Source organism: Carcharodon carcharias, chromosome 17, assembly GCF_017639515.1.
Source record: "Carcharodon carcharias isolate sCarCar2 chromosome 17, sCarCar2.pri, whole genome shotgun sequence".
In the NCBI taxonomy this organism is placed as follows: Eukaryota; Metazoa; Chordata; class Chondrichthyes; order Lamniformes; family Lamnidae; genus Carcharodon; species Carcharodon carcharias.
In genome coordinates, this window is record NC_054483.1 from 30,564,568 (window position 1) to 30,588,029 (window position 23,462).

Below are 23,462 nucleotides of genomic sequence, written 5' to 3' on the forward strand. Positions count from 1 at the left end.
TTAACGCTTTAAACTCCAACTTAAAAGTTATATTCTGAAACATATAAATTATGAACTAGATATTCACAACATTGCTGACTTGGAACTATATTGCCATTCCTTCAATGTCATTGGGTCAAAATTCTGGAACTCCCTGACAGCACTGTGGGTGTACCTATATCAGGGTGGACTCTAGTGATTCAAGAAGGTGTCTCACCTCCACCTTTTCAAAGGCAACAGAGGCTGGGCTATGAGTGTAGATGATGTCACGTCCTGAGAATGAGTAAAAAGAAATGAATGGAGGGAAAAGTTACCTGATTTCATCTGTACTAGTCCTGTACTGAATAGCTATCAATAGGAGTTTCAACCGAATGTAGCACAACCTAGAAACAAGTGGATGGACAGAAATGGAAAGTACCACAGGGTGAATTATCGCAGTCATTGAATATCCTTCAAAAAATCCTTTCCCAAAGATATTTCTGTTTTACAACTTCTCATTTCAGTGTATTACAACAGATCACATATGTTAGTCATTTTCACTCCCTTTGCTCTTATCACTATATCTGAGTACTTACCATGGAACACAGGAGACCATTGGTCCATTGTCCCTGTACTGGCTCTTTAAGCGAGATATCCAACTCATCCCACTCCCTTTGCCTTTCCCCATCACCCTATCCCTGTCTACCCTTCAAGTATTTCTCCAAATTCCGCTCCAAAGCGAATCTTTGGGAAATGGTGATCAATGGAGATGGGAATAAGAAAATGGGTGTTTTAAAATGAATGCATTTGCTTCCCACTCCCGTGACCCCTTCCACCCTTCCTCTCTCCCCCACTCTCCTTGCCCTACTGTCCTCCTCTGTGGATGCTGGGGCTCAATTGCTGTCTGTGATAAATGGATTTTTTGTGGCCTAAGGATGTCAAGGGATGTAGATCACGGGCAGGTAAATGGAGTTAAGTACAGGTCAGCCATAGTTTCATTGATTAGCAAAGCTGGATGGAGGGGTTCAATGATCTACTCCTGTTGCTGCCTAACAGGTTCGATGGGTTGAAGAGTCTCCTCCTATTCCTCTGCCACAGGTTTGAGAAGCTAAATGGTCTGCTCCTGTTCCTATATAACATGCCTGAGGGGCTGAATGGCCTTCTCCTGTTCCCACATAGCATATTCGAGAGGCTGAATTGCCTGTCCCTGTTCCTATGAAAAAGGCTCAAAATGGCCTCCACCTACTCCTATCTAACCATCTCAAGAGACTGAATGACCTCCTCCTAATTCTGCATCAAGCTGGATGGGCTGAATGGTTTCCTCCTGGTTCTGTGAGCAGGGTTGCAAAGAAGCTGCAGAACTCCTAACTCCCATTTCCTAGCTACTGACCCCATCTCTTTCCTTGGCGACAGTCAGGATGTGACATCACCTGCACTCATTTGTTCTCAAGCTTAGTGTCATATTTTACAGAATCGCAGAATTGTTGTGGTGTAGAAGGAGGCCATTCAGCCCATCGTGTCTGCACCGGCTCTCTGAGCCTCTTAACTTCGTGCCAATCTCCTGCCTTTTCCCCGTAACCCTGCATGTTGTTTCTATTTAAATAATCATTCAACGGCCTCTTGAATGCCTCAATGGAACCTGTCTCTACCACACTTCCAAGTAGTGCATTCCAAACCCTAACTACTCGCTGTGTGAAAACGTTTTTTCTCACCTCGCATTTGCTTCTGTTGAAAAACATTTTAAAACTGTGCCCTCTGGTTCTCGATCCGTTTACCAGTGGGAACAGTTTCTCCCTATCTACTCCGTCCAGAAATCCTCATGCTTTTGATAACTTCCATCAAGTCACCTCTCAGCTTCTCCTTTCCAAGGAAAACAGTCCCAACTTCTCCAACCTTTCCTCAAAACTAAAGTGTCTAATCCCTGGAACCATTCTCGTAAACCTCTCCTGCACTCTCTCCACATCTTTCCTAAAGTGTGGTGCCCAGAACTGTACACAATACTCCAGCTGAGTTCTAACCATGTCTTATATAAGCTCATCATAACCTCCCTGCTCTTGCACTCTATGTCCCTATTAATGAAGCCTAGGATACCATATGCTTTAGTAACAGCTCTCCCTACCTGTCCTGCCACCTTTAGTGACTTATGTACGTATACACCCAGGTCTCTCTGCTGCTGTACATCCTTTAGAATAGTATCCTTTATTTTCTACTGTCTCCATGTTCTTTATACCAAAGTGAATTACCTCACACTTCTCCACATTGAGTTTCATCTGCCACCTATCTGCCCACTCCACCAATGTGTCAATGTCTTTTTGAAGCTCTACTCTGAGATCAGCTCCCAACCATATATTTCACTAAGACTGCCTATTTCTACCTCTGTAACATCACCCATCTTCACCCCTGTCTCAGCTCAGCTGCTGAAACCATCATCCATGGCTCTGTTAACTTCAGACTTTACTATTCCAAAGCACTCTTGGCTGATCTCCCACATTCTACCCTCCGTAAACTTGAACTCGTCCAATATTCTGCTGCCCACATCCTAATTTGCACCAAATTCCCATTCATGCCATACATTTTAGTCACTAGCGCATATTGGCTCAGGGTAAGCAATGCCTCGATTTTAAAAGTCACGTCCTTGTTTTCAAATCCCTCCAGGGCCTCTCCCCTTCTATCTCAGTAACCTCCTTCAGTCCCACAATCTTCTGAGATCTCTGCGCTCACCCATCAGGGCCTAACTGTCCCTGATTTTAATACTCCTGTGAAAGCACCTTGAGACATTTTAAAGTGCAAGATAAATACAAGTTGTTCTTGCTGTTCTGCTCGGTGCCTCTGAGTGGCAGTGTTTGACCAGGAATCTATAACCAAGCCAGCAGCACCACTACCAGTCTTTTTGCTGTATTGCACCTGTCCAGGAATGCAAAGTTGGCAGAATTGGCAGGAATCTGAAGTCATGACAAATTGACCTTAATTTTGAGCCTAGGTTTGTACAGCAAGGGTGGTCAGTGCAATTTAGGGTAGCCTTATCCCTGGAATGTATCAATCCGGGATGCTACATCAATAGTTTTACAGCAAACATCACCAGTTCTGCAATGGGTACATTTGAACTGTGGACTTAACAGATATCCTGATGTTTCTGGTGTGCTTGGCTGTTCTCAGTGCGGCAGAAGCTCTGATTGGTCAGTGTGGTCTCTGGAGAGTGAAGGGGAAGGAGTTGAAACAGATGAGTGCCTGACTCGTGTTTTGGGGCACTATCCCCTGTCCACCAGCCCCTCAGAAACAGGAAAATGAGCATCAGGAACTTGCATTTATCTGGTACCATTCATAACCTCAGAATGCCCAAAGCACTTTACAGCCAGTGTGGTACTTTTGAAGTATAGCCAGTGAAATGTAGGAATCACAGCAGCCAATTTGCACACAGCAAGCTCCCACAAACAGCATAGTGATCAGATAACATTTTTACTGATGTTTGTTGAGGAATAATTTTTGGCTATGGCATCGTTTTTTAAAAATTCGTTCTTGGGATGTGGGCATCACTGGCTAGGCCAGCATTTATTTCCCATCCCTAATTGCCCTTGTTCAGAGGGCATTTAAGAGTGAACCACATTGCTGTGGGTCTGGAGTCACATGGAGGCCAGACCGGGTAAGGACAGCAGATTTCCTTCCCCAAAGGACAGTGTGAACCAGAGGGATTTTTACAACAATGGTTTCATGGTCATCATCAGACTTCCCTGATCTTCTTCCTGGACTGCCTTTTACATTCACCTGAGAGGACAGAAGGGCTTCAGTTTAACATCTCATCCAAAAAACAGTGCTTTAAACAATGCAGCACTCCCTCTGCATTGCACTAAGAGTTTTAGCCCGCTTGGTGGGCTTACATTTCTGGGATGCAGTTTAAATCCAACTATCCACTAATCCTACTCAGGTCAGGAGCAGAATCAGCTCTTCACTCCTGTAACCCAGTTTGAGCTCCCAGGAAAGCATCTACCAGACATTTTGTGAAACCTGACTCCTGGACATGTCCCTGTCGGTGCTGGGAACAGCCTATGTTAACATGCAACGTTGTGACTTTACCCGCACGCCGGCAGAGGTGCTGCAATGCCAAGTGCAGCCTGACATGTTTCGATAGACTGTTTCCATTCAAAATGCAGCCACAGGAATTTACAGTGCAAACATAAAAAATGGGAGAAAACGCATGAGCTTAAAACATGGATTCCAGAGCAATGCCACTCTTAGCTCATGCTGTCTGCAATGAGAGGGGGTTATTAATGGCAGCACAAGAGGCATAGTGTAGCACATTGGGAGCGAATGTCACCAAGTTCTTTGGGTCATTAATTTGGGGGACATTGGCTGCAGCCCATTCCCCCCCACCTCCCTCCCATTCCCCCAAGGCCATACATGCTACACCATCATCAACGGTGGGAAGTCACTCACTCGCACACAGAATGAAAGGACATGCCTATGAAACTTTCAGACAGAAACTCGGTGTAAATCTCCTGGCTGAGTCCCTCTTTGTAGATGTCAAGCCAAGTTCCGGTTTTATGCTGCAAATGGGAAAAGCATTCATCAAGAACGGGAAAAATCAAGAAGGTTAAGAAAAGTTCAGGATGGAAAAAAAAATGTTGTTTCCTCATCTTTAGAGTGAATTCCCGAACTGGTATTCTCACTGTAAATCCTATCTTTAGTGGAAAGAAATATTCCCAGCTAAAACCTGTCACTATCGCTCCTGCTTTCGAAGCAGAATCACTCCTGACAGCTGGTTTTTGGCTTTTCTAGATAACTTTGCAGAAGTTAAGTTGATGTCTGCAGTAAGGGCTCATCTCTCCACCAATATCAGTTGGTGATTGAAGGGGAATGTTGCAGATTCTTTCCCCTTCTACTGACCTTGGGATGTTCTCTGTGTTATTTCTCTCTCGGGGATGGAATGGCTGCAGAGAGGGTAAAGTAAGAAGTGTCTTATTGGAATACTCCAAAACCATTGTGAATGTGGTGGCAGGCTTGATAGATCCGCTGCTGTTTTCCTGCCTGCCTATTCTGAATGTTAGTTTTTTTCTATCCTTCCTTTTATGGGATGTGATTGTCACTAGCAAGGCTGTCATTCATACTCATCCCTGATGGTCCTTGAGAAGATGGTTGTGAATCTCTGCAGTCCATGTGGTGTAGGTACACCCACAGTGCTGTTGGGAAAGGAGTTCCAGGATTTTGACCCAGCAACAGTGAAGGAACAGCGATATATTTCCAAGTCAGGATGCTGAGTGACTTAAAGGGGAACTTACACATAATGCTGTTCCCATGTATCTGCTGTCCTTGTCCTTCTAGATGGTAGTGGTCGTGGGTTTGGAAGGTGCTGTCAAAGGAGCCTTGGTGAATTCCTCCAGTGCACCTTGTAGATGGTACACATTGCTGCTACTGTGAGTCAGTGGTGGAGGGAGAGAATATTTGTGGATGTGGTGCCAATCAAGCGGGCTGCTTTGTCCTGGATGGTGTCAAGCTTCTTGAGTGTTGTTGGAGCTGCACTTATCCAGGCAAGCAGTGAGGATTCCATCACACTCTTGGCTTGTGCCTTGTAGATGGTGGACAGGCTTTGGGGAGTCAGGAGATGAGTTACTCACCGCATGATTCCTAGGCTCTGACCTGCTCTTGTTGCCATAGTATTTATATGGCTAGTCCAGTTCAGTTTCTGGCCAATGGTAACCCCCAGGATGTTGATAGTGGGGGATTCAGCGATGGTAATGCCACTGAATGTGAAGGTGTGATGGTTAGATTCTCCCCTAATGTAGATGGTCATTGCCTGGCACTTGTGTGGTGCAAATGTTACTTGCCACTCATCAGCCCAAGCCTGGATATTGTCCAGGTCTTGCTGCATTTGGACATGGACTGCTTCAGTATCTGAGGAGTCGCGAATGGTGCTGAACATTGTGCAATCATCAGTGAACATCCCCACTTCTGACCTTATGATGGAAGGAAGGTTATTGATGAAGCAGCTGAAGATGGTTGGGCTGAGGACACTACCCTGAGGAACTCCTGCAGTGATGTCCTGGAGCTGAGATGACTGACCTCCAACAACCACAACCATCTTCCTTTGTGCTAGGTATGAATCCAAGTAGCAGAGAGTTTTCCCCCTGATTCCCATTGACTTCAGTGTGTAATATACCTAGTTGTGCAGGATAAACTGCCCTGTCTCAATATCCACACGCACTCATTTCCAGCTGGTGTTTGTTGCACCAGCAGACAGCTTGAGTGATTATTTCCCTTCCTCTCACCACTCCCCTGGGTCGACCTGTCCTGGTATAACTCAGTGCATCATGGGGATTGTCCCTGCAGCCTTGTTCATACAGCTCAGCTACCCCTAGAAATCTTACTGCCTCGACAGGGGAAGATTAGATTGAGCACCTACCCGCAATTCTTCCTTACCTCCAGTTGGGACTTCTTGATAAAGAGGTTGGCTAGCAGCGTGGAGAAACCTGGGACGATGCAGTTCTGCGCAATAAAACCCATCTTCAACTCCGACAAGCAGATCACACTATCCCTCTTCTTCATGTCCCAACTTGGGAGGTTCTGCAGGTAGGCCTGTCATAGCACACACCTCAATGACTCAACAAGGACAATGTGCATTTCTGTAGCACTCAGAGAAGGTGGTGAGATGGGTTGGAGGGTTATGGTTAGAAGGTGGGATTGAAGGACATTGTGAGAAGACGAGTAGGCGAGATTGAGAGATGTGGGGAGGAGGTGGGTTGGTGGGACTGAGAGTAATGGTGGGAAAGTGTGTAGGTGGGATTGAGGAACTTGGAAAGAGGGCAGATCAATGGGATCAAGTGATATGGTGAGAAGGTGAATAGGTGAGAATTGAGAAATATAAATTTGGCACTTATAAAGAACCTTTTGTGAATTCAGTACATACCAAAACCATTGAAGGATTTTTAATGTGCTGTCACTATTGCACGACATAAAATTGGACCAGCCTACTTGCGCACAGCAAGATTCCACAAACAGCAGTTTGATTAAGGACCAGAATAATCAGTTTTGGTGATGTGGATTGAGGGATAAACATTGTCTGGGGAGAAATTCCCTACATTTGTTTGAAAGAGTGCTGATGGATTGTTTGCAGGTACCAGAGAGGGCCTCGGTTTTACCCTCAAAAGTCAGCACCTGCAATAAATTAACATTCCCTTAGTATTGGCAGTGGGATTGTAAAACCCTCAAGTCTCAAGTGTCTGGGAGTGGGTCATGAGTCCATGCCTTAGAAGCTAGAGTGCTCCTTACTGAACCACTGTTTAAGGATGAAGTTGGGGGTAATTTAGCAAAATAGGACAGAATGGGAAGGGATTACTGACCTTTCCCTTTTCCCAGAAACAAATTCTCAGTTCATAGGATGTGAAACAATGGGATTGAGTAACTGGAATAGACCCCTAAAGCCTCCAGCAAAGACCTGACTTACCTTGCTATGGTATTGCAGTACCTGTGCAATCACTCTTATTTCAGGCCAGTACTGCTTGATAGCAATTGCCCTACAACCAGAAATAAAAGTAAAGTGTTATAAGTATTTAAAGACGAAGATGTGTGAGAGTCCTGACACAAGGGGGTAATTGCACATTTACCAAGGGGACAGTTCCCATCAGCATTGCGGATTGAAAGATTGGAGCTCTTGTTCTGTTGGAAATAACTACAGCGTGTGAAAGAGATGTGCTTTAGTGAAAGTTAGGAGAATGTGGGATGGGCATCCAATGGAAAGTTCATTGACTAAGGGGATGGGAGTGAACGAGAGAGTTCAGGGACTAAGGGATGGGCATCAACGGGCGAGTTTGGGGACTAGGGGAATGGGCAACAACTGGAGAGTTCAGGGACTGGGGGAATGGGCAACAACTGGAGAGTTCGGGGAATAGGGGGGTGGGCATCAGCGGGAGAGATCGGGGACTGGGGAACGGGCATCAATGGGAGAGTTCGGGGACTGGGGGAATAGCCATCAATGGGAAAGTTCGGGGACTGGGGGAATGGCCATCAATGGGAGAGTTCGGGGACTGGGGGAATGGCCATCAATGGAAGAGTTCGGGGACTGGGGGAATGGGCATCAATGGGAGAGTTCGGGGACTGGGGGAATGGGCATCAATGGGAGAGTTCGGGGACTGGGGGAATGGGCATCAATGGGAGAGTTCAGGGACTGGGGGAATGAGCATCAATGGAAGTGTTCAGGGACTGGGGGAATGGGCATCAATGGGAGAGTTCAGGGACTGGGGGAATGGGCATCAATGGGAGAGTTCAGGGACTGGGGGAATGAGCATCAATGGAAGTGTTCAGGGACTGGGGGAATGGGCATCAATGGGAGAGTTCAGGGACTGGGGGAATGGGCATCAATGGGAGAGTTCAGGGACTGGGGGAATGGGCATCAATGGGAGAGTTCAGGGACTGGGGGAATGGGCATCAATGGGAGTGTTTGGGGACTGAGGAATGGGCAACAATTAGAGAGTTTGGGGAGTAGGGGGTGGGCATCAGGAGAGATCGAGGACTGGGGAACAGGCATCAATGGGAGAGTTCAGGGACTGAGGAATGGGCATAAACATGAGAGTTCAGGGACTGAGGAATGGGCATAAACATGAGAGTTCAGGGACTGGGGGAATGGACATCAATGGGAAAGTTCGGGAACTAGGGGAATGGGCATCAATGGGAGAATTCGGGGACTGAGGAATGGGCATCAATGGGCGTGTTTGGGGACGGGGGAATGGGCATCAATGGGAGAGTTCAGGGACTGGGAGAATGGGCATCAATGGGAGTGTTCAGGGACTGGGGGAATGAGCATCAATGGGAGAGTTCGGGGACTGGGGGAATGGGCATCAATGGGAGAGTTCAGGGAATAAAGGGATGGATTTTGATGGGAGAGTTAGAGGAGTAGAGGGATTGGCATCAATGGGAGAATTTGGGGATAAAAAGATGGGTTTTGATGGAAGAGTTAGAGGAGTAGAGGGATGGGCATCAATAGGAGAGTCGGGGAATAAAGGGATGGATTTTGATGGGAGAGTTAGAGGAGTAGAGGGACGGACATCAATGGGAGAATTCGGTGAATAAAGGAATGGGTTTTGATGGGGAGAGTTAGAGGAGTAGAGGGATGGGCATCAATGGGAGAACTTGGGGAATCAAAAGATGGGTTTTGATGGAAGAGTTAGAGGAGTAGAGGGATGGGCATCAATAGGAGAGTCAGGAAATTTATGAAAATACAAATACATGAATGAGCAACAGGGGTAGACCATTCTGCCACTGAAGCTTGCTCCACCATTCAACATCATGACTGGTCTGATTGTGGCCTCGACTCTACTTTCACAGAATCACACAGTGCAGAAGAGGCCCTTCGGCCCATCGAGTCTGCAACACCTGACCTACCTACCTAATCCCATTTACCAGCACTTGGCCCATAGCCTTGAATGTTATGACGTGCCAAGTGCTCATCCAGGTACTTTTTAAAGGATGTGAGGCAACCCGCCTCCACCACCCTCCCAGGCAGTACATTCCAGACCGTCACCACCCTCTGGGTAAAAAAGTTTTTCCTCACATCCCCCCAAACCTCCTGCCCCTCACCTTGAACTTATGCCCCCTCGTGACTGACCCTTCAACTAAGGGGAACAGCTGCTCCCTAACCACCCTGTCCATGCCCCTCATAATCTTGTTCACCTCGATCAGGTCGCCCCCTCAGTGTTCTCTGCTCCAACAAAAACGACCCAAGTCTATTCAACCTCTCTTCATAACTTAAAAGTTTCATCCCAGGCAACATCCTGGTGAATCTCCTCTGCACCCCCTCCAGTGCAATCACATCCTTCTTATAATATGGCGACCAGAACTGCACACAGTACTCCAGCTATGGCCTCACCAAGGTTCCATACAACTCCAACATGACCTCCCTACTTTTGTAACCTATACTTCGATTGATAAAGCCAAGTGTCCATATGCCTTTTTCACCATCCCACTAACATGCCCCTCCGCCTTCAGAGATCTATGGACACACACGCCAAGGTCCCTTTGTTCCTCAGAACTTCCTAGTGTCATGCCATTCATTGAATACTTCCTTGTCAAACTACTCCTTCCAAAGTATATCACCTCACACTTTTCAGGGTTAAATTCCATCTGCCACTTATCTGCTCATCTGACCATCCCGTCTATATCTTCATGTAGCCCAAGACACTCAATCTCACTGTTAACCACCCAGCCAATCTTTGTGTCATCCACAAATTTACTAATCCTACCCCACACGTAGTCATCTATGTAGTTTATATAAATGACAAATAATAGGGGACCGAGCACAGATCCCTGTGGTACGCCACTGGACACTGGCTTCCAGTCACTAAAACATCCTTCTGTCATCACCCTCTGTCTCCTACAACTAAGCCAATTTTGCATATGGGAGTGACATCATATCAAATTACCCTGTGTCCCATGTGCATTTGCCATCTTTAAAGGTCTCCCATGTGGGACCTTGTCAAAGGCTTTGCTGAAATCCATATAAACCACATCAACTGCACTACCCTCATCTACACACCTGGTCACCTCCTCAAAAAATTCAGTCAAATTTGTTAGGCATGACCTTCCTCTGACAAAGCCATGCTGACTATCCTTGAACAAACCTTGCCTCTCCAAGTGGAGATAGATTCTCTCCTTCAGAATTATCTCCAATAGTTTCCCTACCACTGACATAAGACTCACTGGCCTGTAGTTCCCTGGCTTATCTCTACAACCTTTCTTAAATAGCGGTACCCCATTTGCTGTTCTCCAGCCCTCTGGCACCTCCCCCGTGGCCAAAGAGGAATTAAAAATTCAGGTCAGAGCCCCTGCGATCTCCTCCCTTGTCTCCCTCAGCAGTCTAGGACATAAATCGGACCTGGAGATTTGTCCACTTTTAAGCCTGCCAACACCTCCAATACCTTGTCACTCCCTATATCAATTTGCTCAAGAACCTCACAGTCTCTCTCTCCCCGAGTTTCGATACCTTCATCCTCATTCTCTTGGGTGAAGACGGATGTGAAGTATTCATTCAATACTCTACCGATGTCCTCTGGCTCCACCCATAGATTGCCCCCTTGGTCCCTTATGGGCCCTACTCTTTCCCTGGTTATCCTCATCTCATTGATATACTTATAGAATATTTTGGGATTTTCCCTACTTTTACCAGCCAGAGCTTTCTCATATCCCCTCTTTGCTCTCCTAATTGCTTTCTTAAGATCCACCCTGCACTTTCTGTACTCCACGAATGCCTCCACTGATTTGCTTCCCTTGTACCTGCTAAAAGCTTCTCTTTTCCTTCTCATCTTGAATATCCCTGGTCATCCAAGGTTCTCTGGGCTTGTTACTCCTTCCTATCATCCTAGAGAGAATATGTTGAGCCTGTACCCTCCCCATTTCCTTTTTGAATGCCCCCCACTGTTCCTCTATAGATTTCCCCACAAGTAGCTGTTCCCACTCTACCTTGGCCAGATCTTGCCATCTTGCCTTATTTTACCAAAATCCACTCTCCCCGAATCCAAAACATTTTTATGCAACTTGTCTATTTCTTTGTCCATAACAAGCTTAAATTGTACCATGTTATGGTCGCTATCACTAAAATGCTCCCCCACAACCACCTCAGCCACTTGTCCGGCTTCATTCCCCAGAATTAGGTCTAGCAATGCACCGTCCCTTATTGGGCCCTCTACATATTGACCTAAAAAGTTCTCCTGTACACATTTCAAGAAATCCACTCCATCCAAGCCCTTAACACTATGGCTATCCCAATTAATGTTGCGAAACTTGAAATCACCTAATATAATGACCCTATTGTTATTGTTTCCACCTCCACAAATTGTGCACAAATTTGCTTCTCAATTTCCCGCTGACTATCTGGGGGTCTATAATAAACATCTAACAATGTGTCCGCCCCTTTTTTTATTCCTAAGCTCTACCCACAAAGCTTCCTTCGATGCCCCCTCCAAGATATCATCTCTCCTTACAGCAGTAACTGAATCCTTAACTAATAATGCAACACCTCCTCCTCTTTTACCTGCTCCCCTGTCTCACCTGAAGATTCTATATCCCGGGATGTTGAGCTGCCAATCCTGCTCCTCCCTCAACCACATCTCAGTGGTGGCTACTATATCACAATTCTACTTGTCAATCTTTACCCTTAACTCATCTGTTTTACCTGTAATACTCCTGGCATTAAAGTAGAGGCCATCCAGCCTTGCCTTACTCCCTTGAAGCTTATTGCAGCTGTACTCCCTCTGACTTGGTTGTTTTACTGTATTCTGATGTGTCCCTATCCTGCTAACATTCTGTGTCCCCTCCCCCTGCTGATTTAATTTAAACTCCTCCCAACAGCACTAGCAAACCCGCCCGCAAGGATGTTAGTCCCGCTCTGGTTCAGATGTAGACCCTCCTGCTTGTAGAGGTCCCACCTTCCCCAGAAATGGTCCCAGTGATCCAAGAATCTGAAACCCTCCCTCCTACACCAACTTTTAAGCCACGTATTCATCTGTGCTATTCTCCTATTTCTGAGCTTGCTAGCACGTGGCACTGGGAGTAATCCAGAGATTACAACCCGAGAGGTCTTGCTTTTTAGTCTACTGCCTAACTCCCTGAATTCTTGTTGCAAGACTTCATCCCTCTTTCTACCTATATCATTGAGACCAACAGGTACCATGACCTCTACCTTATCACCCTCCCCCTTCAGGATGTCCTGCAGCCGTTCAGTGACATCCTAGACCCTGGCACCAGGGAGGCAACACACCATTCTGGAGTCACGTTGATGGCCACAGTAGCACCTATCTGTTCCCCTGACTATAGAATCCCCTATTACCATTGCTCTTCCTCTCTTCTTCCCCTCCTGTACAGACAGGCTGCTTATGGTGCCAGAAGCTTGGCTCTGTCCTCACCCCCTTCACTCTTTTACTCCCTTGTCAATCAAGAATCTATTGAACACAGCCTTAAAAATATTCAATGATCCTGCCTTATCTATTCTCCGGGAAAGAGAGTGCCACTGACTCAAGACCCACCCCGCCCCCCCCACCCAAGAGAAGAAATTTGTCCTCATCTCCTCCTTAAATTGGAGACTCCTTTTTTATGAACCAAGTCCCCTGAGCTCTAGTCTCTTCCATAATGGGGAACATCTGTCAGCGTCAATCCTGTCAAGCCCCCTCAGGATCTTGTATGTTTTAATAAGATGACCTCTCATTTTTCTAAACTCCAATGGTTACAGGCCCAACCTGTCCAACCTTTCCCGGTAAGATAACCCCCTCATCCTAGGAATCAGTCAAGTGAACCTTCTCTGAACTACTTATAATGCAATTATGTCCTCTCTTAAATAAGGAGACCAAAACTGCATAGAGTACTCTAGATATGGTCTCATCAATGCCTTGTACAACTATAACAAAAACATTCCTACTTTTGTATTCCATTCTCCTTGGAATAAAAAACATTCCATTTGCCTTCCTAAGCATTTGCTGTACCCACATATTTTTTTGTGATTCATGTACCAGGACACCCAGATCCCTTCGTTCCTCAGAGTTCTGACATCTCTCACCATTTAAATATTTGCTGCTTTCTTATTCTTCCTGCCAAAGAGGACAAATTCACATTTTCCCACAGTATACCCCACCTGCCAAAGTTTTACTCACTCGCTTAACCCATCTATGTCCCTTTGCAGACTCCTTGTGTCCTCTTCACAATTTACTTTCCTACCTATCTTTGTGTCATCAGCAAATTTAGCAACCATATATTTGGTCCCGCCATCCAAATCATTGAGGTAGATTGTAAATATTTGAGGCCCCAGCACTGATCCCCATGGCACTCCACTCGTTACAGCTTCCCAACCCAAAAATGACCCATTTATGCCTACTCTCTGTTTCCTTTTAGCTAACCAATCCTCTATCCATGTTAATATGTTACCCCCTACACTTGAGCTCTTATTTTGCTTAGTAACCTTTGATGTGGCATCTTGTCAAATGCCTTCTGGGAATCTAAATACAGCACATTCACAGGTTTCCCTTTACCCATGACGCGTTTTACTTCCTCAAAGAACTCTAATAAATTAGTCAAACACAATTTCCCTTTCACAAAACCATGTTGACTCTGCCTGATTGCACTGAGATATTCTAAGTGGCCCGCTATAACCTCCTTTGTAATACATTCCAGCATTTTGCCTATGACAGGTATAAAACTAATTGGCCTGAAATTTCCTGCTTTCTGTCTCCCTCCTATCCTGAATAGAGGACTGACATCCATTTCCAATCTGATGGGACCTTTCCAGAATCTAGGGAATTTTGGAAAATTAAAACACGTGCATCTACTATCTCACCAGCCACTTCTTTTTGGACCCCAGGATAAAGTCCATCAAGACCTGGGGGCTTGTCAGCTTTTAGTTGTGATTGTCATATGAGGAGAGATTGGGCCGACTAGGCCTGTGTTCACTGGAGTTTAGAAGAATGAGAAGAGATCTCATTGAAATTTATAAAATTCTGGCAGGGCTGGACAGACTGGATGCAGGGGTGATATTTCCTCTGGCTGCGGGGTCTAGAACAAGGAGTCACAGTCTCAGGATACAGGGTAGACCATTTAGAAACTTCTTCACTCAGATGGTGGTGAACCTATGGAATTCTCTACCACACAAGGCTGTAAAAGCCAAGTCATTGAATATATTTAGGAAGGAAATAGATTTCTGGTCTCTAAAGGCATCAAGGGGTATGGGGAGAGCACAGGAGTATGGCGTTGAGATAGATGATCAGCTGTGATCATATTGAATGACGGAGCAGGCTTGAAGGGCTGAATGACCTACTCCTGCTCCTATTTCCTATGTTTTAATGTTTCTCAGTACTCTTTCCCCAGTGTTTATAATTGCTCCAAGTTCCTCCCTCCCTTTCACCTCTTGGTGCACACTTATTTCTGGGATGTTATTTGTATTCTCTACAGTGAAGAAAGATGCAAAATATCTTGTCAATTCATCCACCATCTCCTTATTTTTCATTATTAGTTCTCCAGACTCACTCTGTAGAGCACCAACGCTCACTTTACTTATTTTGTTTCTTTCTAAATACCTGTAGAAACTCTGACTATCTTTTATATTTCTAGCTAGCTTTCTCTCACACTCCAATTACTTCCTCCTTTTTTTTTAGCCATTCTTTGCTATTTCTATATTCTGTCCAACCTTCTAACCTGCTACTAATCTTTGTGGAACTATAGACTTTTTCTTTCAATTTGTTTCCATCTTTAAATTCCTTAGTTAGCCATGGATGGTATGTCCTTCCCCAAGAGTCTTTGTTTCTCACTGGAATGTACCTTTGTTGAGTGTTACAAAATATCTCCTTCAAAGTCCCCTATTGCATATCTACTGACTATCCCTTAACCTAATTTTTCAGTTCACTTTAGCCAACTCTGCCTTGATACCCTCATAATTGCCCTTATTTAAGTTCAAAACACTAATTTTAGACCCACTCTTCTCTCCCTCAAACTGAATACGAAAAATTGAGTTATGGGTTTTGATGCAAGAGTTAGGGGAGTAAAGGGATGGGTTGTGATGGGAGAGTTAGGGGGACAGAAGGGTAGGTTTTGATGGGAGAATTTGGGAACTTGAGGGATGGGATTCTATGGGAGAGTTAGGGAAATAGAGGGATGGGTTTCCACAAGAAATTTGAGGACTTGAGGGATGGATTTTGATGGGAGATTTATCAGCTTTGAAGGATGGAATGGCCATTTGTCATGTATTAATTTTTCAAATATTTTTGCATAAGCTGATAATGAATGATATTATTTGAGGGGAAAAAATATTTTAGCTCGAGGTTAAATTTCACAATTATCCCTGTCTTGGGACTTGAACTCATAGTTCCTTCAGCTCGATGATCTTAGCAGAATCCATTCAGGTTGCAGAAGATCAGTCTGGACTCACACCCAGCACACTTGATCAATCTGGTTACAATTGACCTGATGGGTCCAAATCTAATTCACCTCTGACTGACCAATCTATCTTAGAAAGGTTGCCCTGGGAACCAGAATGGTGACTTTGGTCCTAAGGAAGGCGTTGCTTTTCGGGCGTAGTTGTAGCTGACAGAGAGAAAAGTGAAAACTTACATTTCTACAGTACCTTTCAACAGCTCAGAAGGCTGAAAAGCACTTCACAGCCACTGAAGAGCTCTTTGAAATATAGGCAATGTTATAATGTAGGAAACATAGCAATCAATTTCTGCACAACAAGCTCCTAAAACAGCAATGTGATAATGACCAGGAAATCTGTTTTATTGATGGTTGTTGAAGGAAACATATTGGCCAAGGAAATCTCCCATGGCTGTTTTTTACAATAATACTGTGGGATTGTTTACATGTCCTGAGAGAGCAGATGGAGCCTCAGTTTAATGCCTTACCCAAAAGGTGGCACTTCCAACAGTGCAACACTGGGAACATGAGCCTGTATTATGTGCTGCGGTCTCTGGAGTGGGGCTTGAACCCATGATCTTCTGACTCAGAGGTGATTGTCAGAGCCAGAACTAATCATTGACAAGGCAGTTAGAAATCATGGTGTATTCACAGTACCCCATGGCAGGATGAGCAAAATATTCATTTCTGTGTGATCATCAATCTACATCATTCCGATACAGGAGCTGAGAATGCTCAGGATTTCTTTTTATTCATTCAAGGGATGTGGGCTTAGCTGAAGTGGCCCAGCATTTATTGCCTAGCCCTAATTGCCCTTGAGAAGGTGGGGGTAAGCTGCCTTCTTGAACCACTGTAGTCCACGTGGCGCAGGTACACCCACAGTGCTGTTAGGGAGAGAGTTCCAGGATTTTGACCCAGCAACAGTGAAGGAACAGCTAAATATTTCCAAGTCAGGATGGTGAGTGGCTTGGAGGGGAACTTCCAGGTGGTGGTGTTCCCATGTGTTGGCTGCTCTGGTCCTTCTAGATTGTAGTGGTCATGGGTTTGGCATATGCTGACTAAGGAGCCTTGGTGAGTTCCTCCAGTGCATCTTGTAGATGGTACACACTGCTGCTACTGTGCGTCGGTGGTGGAGGGAGTGAATGTTTGTAGATGGGGTGCCAATCAAGCGGGCTGCTTTGTCCTGGATGGTATCAAGCTTTTGAGTATTGTTGGAGCTCACTCATCCAGGCAAGTGGGGAGTATTCCATCACACTTCTGACTTGTGCCTTGTAGATGGTGGATAGGCTTTGGGGAGTCAGGAAGTAAGTTACTCACTGCAGGATTCCTAGCCTCTGACCCGCTCTTGTAGCCACAGTATGTTTGTGGCTAGACCAGTTCCGTTTCTGGTCAATGATAACCCCTAGTATGTTAATAATGAGGGATTCAGTGCTGATAGTGCCATTGAATGTCAAGGGGCGATGGTTGGATTCTCTCTTGTTGAAGATGGTCATTGCCTGGCACTTGCGTGGCGTGAATGTTACTTGCCAGTTGTCAGCCCAAGCCTGGATATTGTCCAGGTCTTGCTGCATTTGGACATGGACTGCTTCAGTATCTGATGAATCATGAATGGTGCTGAACATTGTTCAATCATCAGTGAACATTCCCACTTTTGACCTTATGATGGAAGGAAGCTCATTGATGAAGCAGCTGAAGATGGTTGGGACTAAGACACTACCCTGACCATGGGTGCCATTGTTTTGGAAATGATTTACATGATTAGCATTGATATCCCTAGTTTAATAAACAGAAATATTAAACAGATCCATAATTAAGGAAACAGTTAAAACATTTAATATATAAATATGTGCATGAAAAAGCAGGTATGTTACATCAAAGGTCAGCATGACAGCAGTACAGGGGGGGTGCTGTTCTGTCAGAAGTGCCGTCTTTAGGTTGAGATGTTAAAACTGTGACCCTGTCTGCTCAGGCAGGTGTAAAAGATTCTGTGGCACCATTTCAAAGAAGAACAGGGGAGTTCTCCCTGGTGCCTTGGTCAAGATAACTTCCTCAACTAACTTCCTTAACAAGATAATGATCCCACTGATCAGTGTGATAGAGAATGACTGCTGAGTCAGTCAGTGCCTTCAGCTGATGTGCTCACAAGGTCAGGTTTCTATGTAAATGCAACTTAATCCACCTTCCTACACCAGGTTCCTACCTCATGATATTTGCAGAATCTTCTGCTTCAGGGTTCAGGCAGTTTTTGTCTGCCAAAATCAAACAGGCATCTGCATTGTCCGGCTGCAGTGAGAATAAGAAGGACTTTATTCATGTTGAACGGCAAATATATATTGAAGGAACTCTTTGCTTCCTGCCACTGCTTGGAAATCTTCATAATTTCCTCTCGTTTGCTTCAAGGAGGTGTATCTTTAAGAATTATCCCCTTAACAAGTTATTTGAAATCAAAATAAATGATTGCATTGCTCGGATCCATCTGACAGACCAATCGGAAACAAAAAGGCTTAGCTGGCAAGTGGATGTAACACACCTTTTCGACATAAACTAAAATACTAATAATTATCTTGCTGCGACAAATTCTGTGAAGAGCCCTGATTTCAAAACACTACTCCTGTTCACACGCAGTAAATCCCTCTTGAGGAAGTGTCTGAACATGAGGGTCCAGCCATCACGAGGCATGGGACAGGCTTTGAGGACAAGCTGCTCTTTTGCTGCCCATCGATTTTGTACGTTCATATGGACTTAATGGACTCACCAAGAGGAATAGGCTGGGTCAGAGAGCCCACCTAAACAGTCATATTGGTTGCAACTGAGTCAAAGATCAGGGGATCTTGTTGTAAATTCCTTGACAGGAAGATTGTCTCTTGGCAAATGCGGCCTGGACATTGGAGGTTCTGATACGTACGGCTAATCTTGACTGAGAAGAGATAGTTTTCAAAGTGTATCGGCCTTGGTTGACCCTAAAGTACATTACTCAGGAGCTGCATTATGCAAAGGATTGCAGATTCTCCAATAGCCCTCATGATTTGAGCCCTGGGGCTATGAAACTGATACCAGCTTATCTGCCGTTATCTGTGATTGTGAAAAGCTTGGCACATTTGAGCTTCAACATTCCTTGTTGCTGGGAAAGGTCAGGAGACTGTCCAGTTACTTTCAAAGTGACTTCTCGACAAAAGGACAACTGCAAAGTCAGTGTGGCTGAACACCCTCATTCTACAAATTATTGGGTTAAAGGTGTTGGATCTCAAAAAGAATATGGCCAACCGCAAGGCTTAGGCAACGGTCTGTGGAATTGCCAGTAGACAAGACAACAACAGGTGTTGGTTTCCTCAACTATGTCATTTCCACCTGAAGCCTGCGAGATGCTTGCTCACTAACCAAGATTCTGTTGCAGTCATGAGAGCAGGTCAGGGGAATGTCATCTGCCATTCATGGGCCCACCATTTTCATGGAGGAATGAACCCAAATAAACTAGAGGAGTGGCAATTGAATGTATTTAGGCCTCCGTATGACAAACTCAACACGAGCAATATCTTAATGTTCTTACCCGAACCCTGTCCAGATCACTGGGGTTGAGTACTGATCCTTGGAAAAACTCCATCTGAGTTGTGTGACGTTTGAACAGGGCCTGAAGCTCAAGGCCAGGTTTTATGCTGGAAGTAAGCATTGCATACAGTGTTAATTGAGACGAAACTTCCTGTAAAATCAAGATTAGATTGTTATTTACATGATTCCCGCTTTCTTTGCTCAGTCCTCGAATACAGGGGGAGGCAGCAGCAGCTGCCATTTTGTTACAAATCGACTGAAGTGAAAATTAGTTGGTCTCCATAACCAGTGTCAATCCACCAGGATCTGTTCAAGCCCAGTTCACGTCCAGAGGTGAGTTTGAAATCTACACCAGCACAGCAGTGCTTCTACAATGGGATCCCTATCGACCCTGGTGCACACAGTGCTGTTAGGAAGGCAGCTCTAGGATTTTGACCCAGCAATGATGAAGTAATGGTAATATATTTCCAAGTCTGGATGGTGTGTGATTTGAAGGGCAACTTACAGGCAGTGGTGTTCCCACGCTCCTGCTGCCCTCTTCCTTCTAGGTGGTAGATTACCGTGGTTTTTTTTAGAACAAGGTGAGGCTTGGGCTGTTGGTTCAGTTCTATAACCACAAGGACACCTTTCCTATTACATAGCATGAGCTACAGCAGCTCAAAATTAAATTCCAGTTGCTGTATTCTTATGCTACCGGTTTATTAAGTCACTAATGCCCTCTGTCATCTGTACTCCATCTGGGTCCCGGCCAACATGGTTGACTCTTAACTTCCCTCTAAGTCAAGGGTTATGGAGATCAAGTGGAAAAGTGGAGTTAAGGCCCAGGTCAACATGGTCATATTGACTGGCAGAGCAGGCTTGAGGGGCTGAATGGCCCAATCCTGCTCCTTTTTCTTAAGTTTTTATGATCTTAAGTCCACAGTGTATCACACACAAGGTAACTAGGGATGGGCAATGTTTCTCATCTTTGCCAGCAATACTAATTGCTAAAATATATTTCAGATCCTGCGAGGACAATGGGAAAGGTGCCAGTTTTCAGCACTCAGAACTTACTTCTCCATAACTACAATGTCTGTTGAAATTTCCTCTCTTTCTTTGCAAGTAAAATCCTTCAGGAAATCATGGAGACTATTCAGAGTAATATGACCGCAGACTATGATATATCTGCAACAGATCACACACAAAGGTCAAAAGCTCCAGAACCCGAATAAATCTCCTTGCAGTCAAGCTGTGGGAGGTAGGTCTCTCCTTTCTTCCTTGGGAATCTGTCATTGGGGGTGGTAACTCTTGTCCTCACTTGCCCTTGGAGACGCTACACGGAGTGGCTTGGGGAAACTCTGAATCAATTCACTGGGGGGCAAAAGAGCATGGCATAGGGAATGGCCACAACAGTCCCTGGCTGTACAAGGGAGGACATGAGGGTTCTTGATTCAGGAAAGAAAAAGTTGGTGGAGAATAGGCCCTGTTTTCATTTGCAATTTTAATTTAGAGGATTGGCCGATCGGGGCATGAGATATAACTAGGCCTTGTCTTACATCTGCTTTTCTCGCCCCCTCCTCTCCCAATCCCTTCACCCTCTGCTGTGGTTCCCATCCACCCACCAATGGTGTCCCAGTGCATGTTCAGGGCAGAGAGAAGCAAGTCGTCCTGAAAAAAAAACCCAAAATCAGTTCCCTCATTCTGTCAGTTGTGCTGAGTTTGTACCTAGTCCCAGTCAAGGCTTGCAACTGTCGACTGGGGGAAACTTGTCGTGGAGATAGTTGAAGTGGTGGTTTGAGAAACAAGAGTCTGAGCAAAAGGGTGAGGAAATTTGAGTCCCTTGTGTTAATGCTAATTGTTTAACAACTTTCAACGAGTGCCACTCACCTCTGACCTTCCAGTGGCAACTTCTCCTATTCTCAGTTGTGATTTGCCATTGGTTTAGGTGTACAAAATCTCAGCCAATCAGATGCAAGTTTGATCCAGACTTTTGCCTGTGTGACATCCTATGTGAAAAGTTTGGTCATGCTGGGTCACACCTTCCTCGTCTGGACACACACTGACCGGCAGGAATCCTTGGACAGTCAGCAGGAGCAGGAGTCCTGACTGACCTTCTGGGCAGAATTTTTCCGTCGGCGAGTTGGGGGGGGGGGGAGGGGTCTGCTCTCCGACGTGGGATGACATTGGGTGGGGGGGGGACCCCCGACATCATCCTGCCCCATTTAAATCTTCAGGAAGGCGGGGGCGCAGCGCAATCAGCTGTGCACCCGCCGACCTGTCAATGGCCTCAATTGGCCATTGACAGGGTAGTGAAAACAATCAAAGACCCTGTCCGTCCAACCTTAAGGCTGGCGGGCAGGCCAAGAGCCTCATCGGGAAGGAGAAAAGGCATGAAAGCTCATCCACCGGCGGGATGAGTTTCCATGTCGGTTTTAAATATCTTTAATAAAGTTTCTGTGATATTTACTAACATGTCCCATCTCGTGTGGCATTGTCAGAGGAGGGAGACATGTTAATAATTTTTTTATTTTTCTATTTTTAAACTTTCAAACACTGTCAGCGCTCTCCCTGAGGCTGCACTTAGTCTCAGGGAGCTGTGCGCTCTATCGTGCGCATGCGTGAAAGTGCGCACTCTGACAGTTGGGGAATCCCTCCCTCCCCCCCCCCCCAACTCTGCACAGGGAGTGCATAGCGCTCCCCATCGGTCAGCCCGCTAGGTGGGCCTTGATTGGCCCGCCCATTCAAAATGGCGGCGGGGCCCATTTCGGTGGCGGCGATCAGATGCCCGATGGGGCCCGATGGGGCCCGCCCGCCCATCAAGGGCAAAATTCTGCCCTCTGTTTTCCCAGTGGTCCAATGGCACTGAGACCCTGGGCCCTCCCTAAGATCCATCCTGATCTCAATGACTCACAGAAAGTTTGCTGAGATATCTGGCAAATATTAATCAGAGAACCTACCCCAGTGGGAAAGTGATTGGAGAAAGAGATGGAGAATACTCACTTTTTCCCCATGAATCGTCTGTAACTACCAGTGTATTTCCGATGGCTCCCAATAATTTCTATAATCTCAGGGACATGACTTGCAAACAAGGCCTGTCAGAGTTAACAAGTTTTCAAATGTTAACACACTTTCACTTCAAAACCGACAACCATTTCTTTGACTTTGCCACATATAAACCAGAGTATTATCATGAGCATTTTTCAGAGAATTAAAGAAAGACTTACATTTCTATAGTGCCTTTCTCGGCCGAAGGAGATCCCAAAGCACTCTACTGCCAAGAAAGTAGTTCTGAAGTATATTCACTGTTGTAATGCAAGAAACTTAGCAGCCAATGTGCACACAAGCTTCCACAAATAGCAACACAATAATGACCAGATAATCTGTTTTGTTGTGTTCATTCAGGGATAAGCGTTGGCCCGGACACCAGGGATAACTGCTCCCCAGCACCTCCGACAGAGCAATTCTCTCAGTATTACACAGGCATGTTGGTCGAGTTTTTTATGCTCCAGTTTCTCGAGTGAGACTTGAATTCATAATTCAACATTCAGATTACATTGAGCCTACAGCACAAGATCAGGCCGTTCAAACCAGCAGGTCAATGCTGGTGATTCTATTCCACACGAGCCTCCTCCCATCTCTTTTCTTCACAGTCTAACAGCACATAACCACATACCCTTTTCCTCCTTCTGTATTTATCTAACTTCCCCTGAAAGGCATCTGTGCTATTTATCCACTTTCTCATCGCTCTTTGGATAAAGACGTTTCTCCCGCAGGGGAGTGCAATCACTAGGTTTGGCCGAGAATGGTGCATTGGTCAGTGACTTGGGGAGGGGAGCAGTGTGCAGTTTGGTGGAGTGAACAGCAGACAGGGAGAATGGGGGATCTGGTGGCCAGAGGCAGAAAGGAGCAGAGAATTAGTGATTGGGGAAGGAGAAGGGAGGAATGACCCGCTTAGGAGGACCACTCTTACCCTTCCTGGCTGCACTTTGAGCGGAGCGCCTGACTTGAATGCTGTAGCATACTGGGTGAGATTAGTACCCAGCCGAGTGAAGCAGTGGGACCTCCAAAAATCCACAATGGGTTGTGGAAGGATTGCTGGCCCCACA

At 45.6% G+C, this 23,462-nt stretch overlaps 1 protein-coding gene across 1 annotated transcript in view; it reads right to left on the reverse strand.

The window, feature by feature from the left end:
* LOC121289624 (calcium-activated potassium channel subunit alpha-1-like) overlaps positions 1 to 23,462 on the reverse strand; it is a 109,264-nt gene that overhangs the window by 67,116 nt on the left and 18,686 nt on the right. The window contains exons 7-14 of the mRNA XM_041209255.1: positions 22,357 to 22,448; positions 20,431 to 20,541; positions 19,379 to 19,484; positions 18,032 to 18,114; positions 7,394 to 7,463; positions 6,370 to 6,525; positions 4,390 to 4,499; positions 294 to 362 (exon numbers count right to left, since the gene is read on the reverse strand). Coding sequence (XP_041065189.1) covers positions 294 to 362; positions 4,390 to 4,499; positions 6,370 to 6,525; positions 7,394 to 7,463; positions 18,032 to 18,114; positions 19,379 to 19,484; positions 20,431 to 20,541; positions 22,357 to 22,448 — 797 coding nt within the window. The remainder of the gene's footprint in view (positions 1 to 293; positions 363 to 4,389; positions 4,500 to 6,369; positions 6,526 to 7,393; positions 7,464 to 18,031; positions 18,115 to 19,378; positions 19,485 to 20,430; positions 20,542 to 22,356; positions 22,449 to 23,462) is intronic.